Here is a 12,327-nt window from a genome sequence, read left to right as displayed (position 1 = left end):
GACCCTTTGTTTTCAGAGATGCCAGTGTTTGCAGGGCAGGGCTGCTTCCACGGCTTCCTGGCCTCGGCTGGAGAGGCTCACCCTCCCAGGTAGTGATGGGGAACAGTGCAGTTTACCTTCTTCCAGCTCCTCGTGATTTCATAATGCCATCCAGCTTCAAGACAGCTCGTCAAGGGGCCTGATTTAATAGAAAGAAGGCAGGTTTTGGAATCGGCAGACTTGGGTTTAAAGGAATCTACTGCCTTCGAGCTGTGTGGCCTTGGGCAAGTTAAAGTTAGCTAAACGCTCTGAGCCCTGGTTTCCTCACTTGTGAAATGGGCTCATGATAATAAGCAGCAGCCACAGCAGCAGCATACGCTTGACTTGCTTGTAAGGTTAGTTGAGTTCATGGGTGAGAAAGAGCTTTGAAAAATCTAAAGTGTGATACAGATGTTGGTTTTTATTATTATTCAGCCCTGGTCTTCCTAGGAAACAGGGTCAGGGAACTCCAAAGACCTGGAGGAGACACAGGGAATGGTCTATCCTAGTCTCTTTTCCTGCTTGGCGTTAGGAATAAAGATGAGGTCCCAAAGCCAATTTGCTCAGAACCCTACTGTGGAGCGATGCGGAGCGATGCAGAGCCATGAAAGACTAAGTCCACAGCACCAAGGAACTCCAGAGTGCCCTGGGCTGCTTAGTCTAAAGGAATGCTGCTCCCAGTTAAGGAGGGAGAGTGGAAAGAGGCCATGACCTCAAGCAAAGAAGAATGAGTATTTATTTACCTTGCTTTTGATTTTCCAGAATTGCAAGTTGAACAACTAGCAACATCCTTAAAGTCAGATAGTGTGTTGCTCATGCTGATGCATGTGGCCCAGCTTCTTGAAAATCCATCCAGGATGGAGCAGGAAGGTGGCTGTTTGTCTTGCACAGGCCCAAGGGGTAGCCCGGCCCAGGCCAATGTGGAGGGGATGGTGGCCTGGGGGAGTCTGCTGTGTATAACAGAGCCGAGGCTGATGGGGAGGGAGACGGACACACAGAACGTGGCCTCGGAGCTGGCTGCCGGCTGGAACAGCCCCATCTGTCCGACTTCTCTGTCCAGGGTCAGGCCACGGCCGGGGTCACAGAGACTAGGCTGTGGTCATGGTGGTGAAGGGGTTGCCCTGGCCGCAGGGTCTGGGATGCAGGTGAAGGGGCTGGTGGAGGCGGGAGGGGCCTGACCACGGTCTGTGTCAGTTGGTTGGGAGCAGAGACCAAGGAGAGGTTCTTAGAGGATGTGTAAACTTGGGGACCTGGAAGATAAGGCCCCATGTCAGGAATTCTGGAGCCTTTGATGAGGAGCTCATGGGCTCTGAGGAAGTCATCAAGGGTACAGTGTCAGCCACCAACACTTTGATAGTTGCCACAAGCTGAGCCCAGAATGAAGGCAACATCTCAGGGTTTGGAATCTTCGGGAAAGACATACTGGCCTGAGGGGTGCTTTGAGCAGCATCTGAGGAGATGACTCTGAATTGGCAGGTAGAGGCAGTCTGAGATTAGAAGGGCCATGATCTGACGCCACCCACAGAAGCAGGGTGTCTGTGTGTGTGTGTGTGTGTGTGTGTGTGTGTGTGTATACATGGATGCCTGAGGCTACCCCAGACAGAGTTTGGAATAAAGATTCCACTTTGCATTTGGCTGAACTGCCAGACACCTTCTCCAAGGGGTGGGGAGCAGTGAGAAATGCTAAAAATTCCTAACATTTGCTGAATCCTCTCTATGTGCTGGGCACTGTTCTAAGCCCTTTCGATGCACTAGCTCATTGATCTTCGGGCCAATCCTCATCATAAGGTACAGACTCAGGTGTACATGTGGCACATAGACACACAGCAGCAGGGACCCAAACTAATGCACCCGAAACACGCAGCTGCAGACACAAATGGAAGCACACGTGTTGATGTGTTTAAATAAACACAGATGCAAACTGACACACACATACACACAGATGTACATCGATACCTCCTGTCTTGGGGCAGGAATGGGGTTTGGGGAAAGGACAAAGGGTGAAATAGCAAAAAAAAAATAATGTAGCTACTTTCACAGGCTTTCCAGGTTCAAACACATATAATTTTGTAGACAAGGGAAAGGAGGCTCAGAGAAGTGAAGTGATTTTCCCAAAGTCACACAGCCACCAAGGGGCAGATCTGGGATTCAAGAGGCAATCAGGTTCCTCAAGGTCTTACCTTAAATCCTCACCCCAAGGGCTATGGATCCTGCCCAAGAAGGGGCTTCTTGGGGGTGAGTCGTGCTTGTTTGGCCTGATGGCTGGACAGGACTAACTGGCGGGTGGGTCTGGCCGGCAGTGTGGTGGGACAGACTCGAGCAGGCTGGTGATCCAGGCATGTGAGCTGGTCTTTGGGCTGAGCGGCTACCGCTCTCTGGCTGGCTGGGAGCCCTTTTCCCCACACTGCTGAGCCTCCCCCTTCTCTCTGCAGGGCCTGTATCCACAGCGTGCAGCCAGGATGCCCTATCAGCAGGCCCTGCACCCCCAGCTGGGCTGTTACTCCCGACAGGTGAGTAGACAACCTGCCCACCTCTGTCCCAGCTCCACAAAGGCCTTCAAGTCAGAAGGACATCTGCTGCCTCGTCTTTATCCAGCTGGGCACTGGCCATATATTTCCTGGCCCGCCCTTAGCCCCAGAGAACAGGCACAGAGGCCAGTGTGCATGTGGAGACAAACCAGTGTCCCTTGGTGATAAGAGCTGGCACCTGCAGAGCCCTCACTATGTGCCAGCCGTTCTCTACAGGCTTAACCTGCATAAACTAAGGGCAGGGCGCCTGGGTGGTTCAGTCGGTTGGGCATCTGACTGTGGCTCAGGTCATGATCTCACAATTCATGAGTTCTAGCCCCACATCGGGCTCTACTGTCAGCACGGAGCCCGCTTTGGATCCCCTGTGCCCTTCTCTCTCTACCCCCACCCCCAGTGGCTCACACAAGCATGCTAGCTCTCTCTCAAAAATAAATAAACTTTAAAAGAGAGAGAGAGAAAAAGATAAGGGCTTTACCTGCACGAACTTCACAACCGCCCTATGAAATAGATTAAAGATGAGGACACTGAGGCACAGAGAGATTAAATAACTTGCGCAAGGTCACAAAGTTAACATACTAGTTAGCTTTTCCTGTGGCAACAGATGGCCTCAATACCTCAGAGGCTTTCAACAATAAATACTTATTTTTCACTCATAGGCCTCTGAGTTGGTTGAGCTGGGCTGGGGTTGGGTTCAAGCCTGTTTCATGTGACCTTCTTTTGGGACCAAGACATGGTAGCTTTGGCTCCTGCCACGTGGATGACCGGAGTGCCAGAGGGGTGAGCGGAAACACGTGATGCTTCCGAGCGCCTCGGCGTCGAGCCAGCACGTGGCGATGTGCGCCTACCCGCTTTCCACTGGCCAAGGAAAATCACATGGGTTTGCCCAGCATCAGTGGGGCTGGGGACTCACACCCTTCCATGTCAGTTTGTCAGTTAAAATACGAGACACCCAGTTAAACTTAAATTTCAGATAGACGGTGGGTAGAGTTTTAGTATAAGTTAGCTCCAAATATTGCATGGGCCACACCGATATTAAAAAATTATTTGCTGTTCATCTGCAATTCAGATTTAACTGGATATCTTTTTTTGTTTGTTTGCTAAATCTGGCACCCCTGCTTCCATGGGTAGTGGATATCTGCTTAAAAATCACACGACGGCAAAATTGGGAGTTTGACCTTGGGCAGCTCAGCTTCAGAGTCCATGCTGCCAATGACCATGGTTTACTGCCTCTTGGACACAGATACACAAAAACACAGTATCAAAATAAAGCAGCAGAGACAAATGCAAACACACAGAGTCACACATGAAGATATAGTCATATGCACGCCCCCAGGCTGCACACACAAGTGTGTTCAGAGAGACTGAGAGTCTTGGGGCAGAAACGGGGGTGTGAGGAGAGAAGCTAATACTGCTCTTCATCCCCAGGCTGGTCTTAGCCCCTCACACACAGGTGGACAGACCCCCCACCCCCCAACACACACACACTCAGACTTACACTCCTTGGCTCTCTTTTCTCCCCCCAGGGAGCCCCACCCTTTCTCTGCAAACTGCCCCCCTGACCTGAAGTGTGTTGGAATGTTCCAGAGGGTAGAGAAGGGCCCATAGGTACAGCCTACTTTATTAGCTGGGCCAGAACTGTTTCTCTAGCAGTAGGGAATCTGCATCTTGAAGAAGAACAGAGAGGAGACAGTCCGGCTGACAGAATCTCAGTCAGTCACCCGCACCCCACAAACAGTGATACCAACCACCTAGCTCCCACCTAGCTCCAAAGAGTTCGCACTGAGGCGACCTTCTGGGTGTGTGTGCATCTGAAAAAGTAATATAAGAACATGGTACAAAATTTTTAAAAATGTTAGAGTCACTGTTGCTTGTTCCTCAAGCATCTTTCCAGTGGTATCTATTTATACAAACACTTTGTACACATGCTGCTTTCTGGGCACACTGTTCTAACATTAGTCTTGTCAGCAGAGTGTATCCTGGAGATAGTTCCAGGGCAGCATACGTGGCCGTTGTATGGTGTTTAGCTGTTACATGTAGTTAGGGTACCTTTCTAAAGAAAGCTTGTGGGGCGCCTGAGTGGCTCAGTCGGTTAAGCGTCCGACTCCGGCTCAGGTCATGATCTCGCGGTCCATGAGTTCAAGCCCCGCGTCGGGCTCTGTGCTGACAGCTCAGAGCCTGGAGCCTGCTTCAGATTCTGTGTCTCCCTCTCTCTCTGACCCTCCCCTGCTCATGCTCTGTCTCTCTCTGTCTCAAAAATAAATAAACATTAAAAAAAATTAAAAAAAAAAAAGCTTGTATCAGCTGTAGGACCCCTGTCTCCTCTCTCACGTCAGTTCCCTCCCAGGTCTGGGACTCCACCCACCACCCCCACCCCCAAGAAAACCAGGGGGATTTTCTGCCATTTTCTTGCAGGTGTCTGTCCTGGGAGGTGTCTTCCTGGGTTCTCTCTTTGAGCCCTTGGCCCTTTCTGACTTTCAGCTTGTCATCTTGGGGTTTTGGTGCCCATGTCCAGCATCACCCAGTCCTATGTATCCTCTGGGGGAGACATGGGGAGGGCCAGGACGGAGGAGCATACCTCCAGCCTCCAGAGGGAGCATGCGTGGAGGTGCGGTAGAGCGGCGTGCCTTGGGGCTTCCCACTACAACTCTGACACCTTGAAGCACTTTACTACGCAAGGTCTTAACTTCTCTGAAGCCCATTTCTTCATTCCTACAGTGGGAATAGTAATGGTCCTGCCTCCCAGGGCTGTTTGGAGTTTGAGTGAGAGAATCTGTATGAAGGGCTGGGCATGCCCTAAGCACTCAATAAACCCTAGCCTTTGTGAGTTTTTTTGTTTTTTTTTTTAATTAGATAAGGATGTGCAGTGTTGGAGAGAGGGCTGTCTGTGTGCTGAATCCCTGAGCAGCTTGGACCCCAGACTCTTGCTTTCAAAGAGGAAGCCCAGAAGTTTCCCCAATTTTCCCTTCGGCACACAGGAGGATGGCTGTCCAAGAGAGAGTTTTCTGACGTTTGGAGCTGTCAGTAGTAGAACATAGTGCTTAACATGTAATGAGCTCCCCATCACTTTAGGTATTCAAGCAGACACTTAGTGGCCTCTTTTTTCCTCCCTCCACTTCCTCTCTCTTTCTCTCTTGCACTCATTCATTTACTATATGTTTATTGAGCTGTTACTGTGTGCCAGGCACTGTCTTAAGGCTGAGAAGATATCAGTAGATAAGACAGATAGGGTCCCTGGCGTGTCCGTTGGTGGGAGTCGGATCCAGGTAGTGTCTGAAACCCCACAGAGTTCCTAATTTTCTCCAGAGTGTGAGCTGAATCCCACTGCCTTTTTGTGCCCTTTCTCCCAGACTCACACTGTGCAGTACTGTAACCGCTAGCCACATGTGGCTATTTAAACTTAAGTCAATTAAAATTAAGTAAAGTTTAAAATTCAGTTCCTCATTCACAGCAGTCACATTTCAAGTAGTCAGTCAATAGCCACATGGGGCCGGCGGCTACCATACTGGGCAGTGCAGACACGGGACATCTCCATCACCTGTCACGGGCATTTCCACGGGGCAGGGCTGTCTTGCATTGGGAATCTGTTGAGATCCTGAGGTAGAGGCCAAGGACATATAAATCTCAACAGCTTTTTTTGACAGTAAAAGTAAGAGACAAGGGCTTTGGGGATGGTTATTGACAGAGGTACAGGTAGGGAGGTGGGGCAGAGAATGGGAATAAAATTTATGTACTATTTATTACGTGCCAGTCTCTTTACTTATATCAGCGGACTCAGGGGAGTCCGTTGGGGGAGGGGAGTGTTTGCCCATTCTACAGACGAGGAAACTGAGGCTCAGATAAATTAAGTACCTTGCCAGTCAGACACAGCAGCTGAGCCCTGTGCCTTTGCCATTTCAACACATTGCCTTCTGTATACCCACAATGAGTGAGGGGCAAGAGGCTGGGGGGAGGGGGGGTGGCGCCTGGGATTAGGGTTGGGGTTAGAGCTGGGAACCGTGAGGTTTGGAAGCAGTGGGCTCTGCGGGACCCAGCCCCTCTCTCATCTCTGACCTGCAGGTGACACCGTACAATCCACAGCAGATGGGACAGCAGATTTTCCGCTCTTCCTACACCCCCCTGCTGGGCTACATCCCCTTTGTGCAGCCCAGCTATCCGTACCCTCAGAGGACACCTCCAAAGCTCTCCGCCAATCCCCGAGACCCTTCCCCCATGGCAGGAGATGGGCCGCAGTACCTTGTCCCCCAGGCGTACGGGTGAGTCCTCATCTCGCACTGGGAGTCCACCTGGTACCCAGAAAGCTGCCGGGGAGGGGAGGCGAGTGCTCCGGGCCTCGCTGGTGTGGTACGTTCCATGGTTGAGGGGAGGGAGGGGGAGGGAGGGGGAGGGAGGGGCCCTGTGCCTGTCAGGAGGCTATGTGGGTCGCGGACCGGTCCGGTGTGGAGGTGAGGCCTGTCTGGGGCCTGCCGGGCCCCTTCTCTAGGCCCGTCGGGGGACTGGGCCCCACAGTCTGGCTGCAGAAATGTAGCTGCAAAGCTGTAGTGGAAGACGATGCACTGTCTATAGCAGGTGGCAGGTTGTGAAGCATAACATGCCCGCCTTTACCTGTTTGCTTGGTTTACAACAGGACACGGCCAGGCGATCTTCTTACAGCTTTCTCCCCCCACTTCCTGCACCCTGAGCTCCTTCCCAGGCTAATCTCTCCAACATCCTGTTGACTTTGTAACAGGCCTGCTGAAGGGGCTTCCATTGCTTATCAGGGCTCCTCACGCTTCTCCTCCGAAGTGCCCCAAACGGCAGATGAGAAAGATTTAACCGCAAGCAGCCAACACAAACTCAACATTTTAGCCGAAAATTCCACACACATTTTACCTGCTGGTCAGCCATAAAGTTATGTTTGTTGTTTTAAGATGACAGCACGCAGCCGCTCATTCCCACCCACCAAATCTTCAACTAACATTCATGCTCAGGAAAGGGAGATGGGAAAAGTGAGGCAAGGTGGGGGCAGGCCCTGGTCTCCCGAGAGGGGCGATTTGGTCATTCAAAAGGTGTTTATTGAGGACCTCGTGTGTGCCTGGCACTGTCCTAGGCAGTGATTCCTGGAGGGAACAAGGCAAAGGTTTTCCTTCTCTCATTCCAGTGGAAGAAATAGACAATTCCGAAATAAACAAGCAGCTCACGTGTCAGGGGCCAGAGGTTAGGAGAGAGAGAATGAAGGGATGTCTCCTGAGCAGAGATCTAAATGAAATGAGGGATTATATATAGGTGATGAGCTCTCTGGGCAGAAATACAAAGCGCAGTGGCCCTGAGGTAGGAAGTGTTCCTGGAGCATAGCGCGTAGGAGAGGGAGTGGGTGGGATTGGAATCGGAGAGGATGCAGGGCCAAACTAGACAGGGCCTGGTGGGCATGGTGAGGAGTTTTAAGAGCAGTAGGAAGCCATTAACGCTTTTAACCTTTGGAGGACCTATTCTAATTCTCCGTCTAAAGAAGAGGACGTTGGCCAATGTATGAAGCCTGGACCACGGGCCAAGAGCTGGTGCAGGGGAGCAGGATAGGAGCCCTGACAGCTGTCGGAGTAAGAGGTGCTGGCGGTGTGGACTAGGGCAGAGACCGTGGGAAGGAGATAAGTGAAAAGATCTGGAGTATTTATTTTCTTGGTTGAATTGACAGGATTTGATGATGCAGGATGCGGAAGGAGGGAAAGAGAGAAGCCAAGCATGATTCTTCAGTTTTTGAATTGAACAAGTAGAAATGCCAAAATACTAAGATCAAAATGACTCTTAAAGACGGGTCTGTCGATGCAGTTTGGTTTTGGATATGCAAAATTTGAGAGGCCCGTTACACATATGAGTGGGGCTGTTGACAGGCAGGTGGATGTGTGAGTCTGGGGCTCAAGGGAGAGGCTGGGGTTGGCAATATAAATTCAGGAGTCATTAGCATATAGATGATATTTAAAGGCACGGGGTGGGATGAGATCGCCCAGGGAGTATGTGTGCATCGAGAGGAGATGAGGCCCAAGGGCTGAGCACTGGGTCTCCTACAGGTAGGGAGGTTGGGGAGTTGTGGAGGACGCAGCAGAGGCTCTAGGAGGGAGCGTTAGTGAGGTGGGCGAAGGAATAGGTGAGGGTGGAGTATAGGAGGCCAGGGAGAAGGTGTTTCCTGGAGGGGAGAGGGAGGGATCACAGAGCAATGTGAGCACGTGGGCTAGGATGCAGGGAGTGCCAGGCAGGGCCGTGGTGTCTGGGGTTCCCAGTCATCTGGGCGGAACAGGTCTAGGAGAGGCGGCGCTGGGCAGGAAGCATGCAGGGGCCCTGGGGGAGAGTGTAGTCCGGGTAGTCCGGGAGACAAGTAGGGTCAGGAGCAAAGAAACGAACCAAGAGACTAAACCATATGGAGAGGGAGAGGAAGGAGCAGGTGGCTGTCAGGGAAGGAGGACCTGAGCGGTCCCCTCCCTTTGCCACATCAGTTTGCATGCATTCATCGGGGTAGGATAACCACATGGTTTATCTTCCAAACAACAATAAGTTTGAGAGTTAAAAGGAGCACAAAGAATAATCACACTGGAAATGCCAGTGTAGAGACTGTTGCAGGCAAACCAGGACAATTGGCCATGTGCAAGGCAGTTTAAGCTCCTCCTCTTCCTCCAGGAATCACTCCTGGATCACTCTAGTCCATGGGGATTACCTCTCCTCCTGGCTCTCTAATGAACGTCCTGTCCAAACCATGCCCTTGACAGTTGAACCCACTGAAAGTTCCCAACCTGAATGGCCTAGATTCATGGGGCGTGGCAATCCGATATGAGGTGTGTCCTGAGTAATTTGTTACCAGTAATTATGAAATGCTGAAGTACGGGCTATGTATGGTCTTTTTTGTAAATCAGAGTGGAATCCAGTGTATCCCTATAATATCACTTTCCATCATTTCTTTTCCAATGTGATTTTTGGAAGAAAAAAGGGTGGGGTGAGGGGGGTTAGAGCCAGCATAATTGTTTATGAGGCATCTCCCTTGTGCCAGGTCGTGGGCTGGGCCCTGGGCATAAAGTGGCAAATAGTCCAGATAAGGTCCCTGCTCTCCTGGAATTTATTTAATGAAAGGGGAATCTAACTAACCCAAAGCCTTGCTTGCCCATGACACTGTGAGCGAGAGATCTGGATACCAGCTGAGGCATTACAAATTAATGCGGTGGCTTGTTCCCATTCCTTCTTCCCTCCCCCACCCCCTCCCTCTTCTCGTTTCATTAATTCATGGGAGGGTGTGGTGAACGTGAACGTCTTCTGTAATATGCATCTGCCCAGCTGAAAAGGGACCGAGAATCCCTGGATTAGACTAAATCTAGCCATTTGTTCCGCTGCGGTTTGTACTGATCTCCGTTCCCATTCATTCCAAGTATCCTAGCAGATGGGTGAAAAAATTGCTATAGGATCCCAGAAGTGTGAGTAAATGATTCCATCTGGAGAGGTCAGGGAAGGGGTCACGGAGGAGATGGCTTCTGAACTCTCTTTTGAAGTATGAACGGGAGTGTGGTGCCGGGGAGAAAAAGCGGAAGTGTGCATATTTCTGCGCTTGGAAGGTGAGGCTCAAACGCTCTCGGCTTTTCCTTCCCTGCTGGCCTAAGCGAAGTCCCAGGCACTCAGTGACGTCTCAGCGCTTATTCCTCGCTCTGGTGTTGAAATGGAAAGCCTGATTTCGTTTGGTGTTGATAAGGGGTCAGGGAGCCCTGGGATGGTCTAGACTCCGTGGTCTCCCACTGGGACGTGACCCTGAGTTCCATGGTGTGGTGGCATTCCTGAAGGACACACCTGGGTCCTCTAAGGCAGGTAGAATGGCTTTAGGCCCACAGGTAGGGTGCTCAGATCCGGAGAGGCTCCCTGCTGTGTGGTCCTGGAGATTGGGGGAGCACTGGCCCCAGAGAGGCAGTCCCTTACAGGCTGCCAGGGGCTCCTTGCCTTAAGGAAGGGGCAGAAGAAGCTCTTTATCGCCCTCCAATTGGATCATTTTAATATTTCATTTTCCCAGAGCCAAAGCTTTTTTTTTTTTATGCTAACGCGTTTAGCCTTCAAGCCTGTCATGATCTACCCAGTCCTTGACAGCCACAAAATTAATGTATTACTTTTTCTAATATCTCTGCTAACATCAGGAGTTTCATCATGACACTGTATTCTCTCTCTTCCAGGTTTGGCTCGACGGCTGGTGGGCCCCTGATGAATAGCCCCTATTTTTCCTCCAGTGGGAATGGCATAAATTTTTAGATGGTCTTCTCTTCTCCCCCCTCCTACCTTAGCCCTTGGATCAGGGCTAAGGGCTCTGGAATTCTGGATTCTGTAATAGCAGCGTGGCATGAAGTTGGAGAAGCCAAGGCTCCAACCAGGTCATAGAAAACAGCAAGACCAGACTCATCTGTTGACCAGCTCTCTCACACACATAGCCCCCCTCACACACACCACCCGCCACACATGCACCTCCCTCATATTCACACTCACCTGCTCAACCATCTATGCACCTGTATTTAGCTGACATGAGTGATTTTTGTTTTTGTTGTTGTTGGTAAAATAGAAATAAGACACTTAATTTTAGAACGTTTGTATTTTATGATAAAAGTGAGAGCTGCTTGAAATGGAGTGTGCCTATTTATTTTTGTGATGTTCTGTGTCCTCTCCACTGCTCATTTCTCCCACGCACGAGACACAGCGTTTACCCAGAACATGACAAGAAACCACAGGCCGGAGTCCTCAAAGGGCTGCTGTCTAAATACAGGAGCCCAGGGATCATAAACTGAAGGGCTTACTCTTCTCTTCGGTGACCCACTCACTTCTCAACATCCCAACTGATGTATCTCAGGAGTGGACATAAAAGAAGGACACCCTGCTCAGGTGGCTGTTTTACAGAAAAAGTCTCTCTTGGATACAAGATGGGGAAATTTGATCTGGAAATCAATTCCAAGAATAATCCTAAATGTGACGGACTATATCCAGAGATTGTCTATCAATGCCAAGCCCCAGGCCAATGACAAAACTGAACCTGATGGCACTGCCCTTTGATCTATCTCGATCAGCTTTTATCAGTGACTTGAATAAGGGTGTTGAGAGCATCCTGACCACACATGTGGAAGACACAGTTCTGGGAAGAGATGATGGTCTCAACTGGCAATAGCACACATACTAAACTCCCCCACACCCATGGCAGGTGGCATCGCTAAGCAGCGGTTCCCCTCAGCCTGACAAAAGCCACACCATCATTTTCCCCATGGTGGTTCAGGGGGCCATCCCTGATCAGGGATGGTCTGTGAAATGAAACCCCTGGATCATCCTTTAGAAAACTCTAACAAGATGACATTAAAGAGAGTTAATTTAGGGACCTACTCTTAGGTCAAGAAAAAATGAGCTATGCACGTATGAGATAGGCCAACAGTATCAGTTATAAGTTACTCTATTACCAATCTTATTAGTTACCTGAAAGATCAACCCCACCCTGGCTGAGCCCAATCCTGACAGCGATGACAGGTCAGGGTCTGGAAGTCACCGATGTCTTGGGGCAGCCTTAGCCCTGTGCTTACAAGAGCATGACTCTTGACCTTACAGGGTGACACCATTAGCCTCACTGGCCTTTCCTGTTGGGAACCTGGAAATCAATTTATCTTCTAAGTTCTCTTAGGACTTAGGCCCTCTCCCTTTTCTGTGGCCTGAGTCTAGGATTCCTTCTGAGTTCATTAGCCCCTTTCCCCAAGGCTGGACACTATTTTTAGTATATATATTTTTTCCTTTGGCTAACAGTCTAGATTTGCCA

At 50.4% G+C, this 12,327-nt stretch overlaps 1 protein-coding gene across 2 annotated transcripts in view; it reads left to right on the top strand.

Annotated features, from left to right (window-relative positions):
* Nucleotides 1–11,158, top strand: part of C2H1orf94 (chromosome 2 C1orf94 homolog) — a 37,758-nt gene extending 26,600 nt beyond the window's left edge. Inside the window, exons 5-7 of one of the 2 annotated variants that reach the window (XM_058718149.1) lie at nt 2,451–2,528; nt 6,603–6,799; nt 10,718–11,158. In XM_058718149.1, coding sequence (XP_058574132.1) covers nt 2,451–2,528; nt 6,603–6,799; nt 10,718–10,793 — 351 coding nt within the window. In that variant the 3' untranslated portion in view covers nt 10,794–11,158. The remainder of the gene's footprint in view (nt 1–2,450; nt 2,529–6,602; nt 6,800–10,717) is intronic. The other variant, XM_058718150.1, reaches the window with a different exon arrangement.
* The last annotated feature ends 1,169 nt before the right edge of the window (nt 11,159–12,327 follow it).

The sequence above is a fragment of the Neofelis nebulosa genome, chromosome 2 (assembly GCF_028018385.1).
Source record: "Neofelis nebulosa isolate mNeoNeb1 chromosome 2, mNeoNeb1.pri, whole genome shotgun sequence".
NCBI classification, from domain to species: Eukaryota; Metazoa; Chordata; class Mammalia; order Carnivora; family Felidae; genus Neofelis; species Neofelis nebulosa.
Note: the sequence above shows the minus strand (reverse complement) of the source record. Positions and strands in the feature narration are given on the sequence as shown.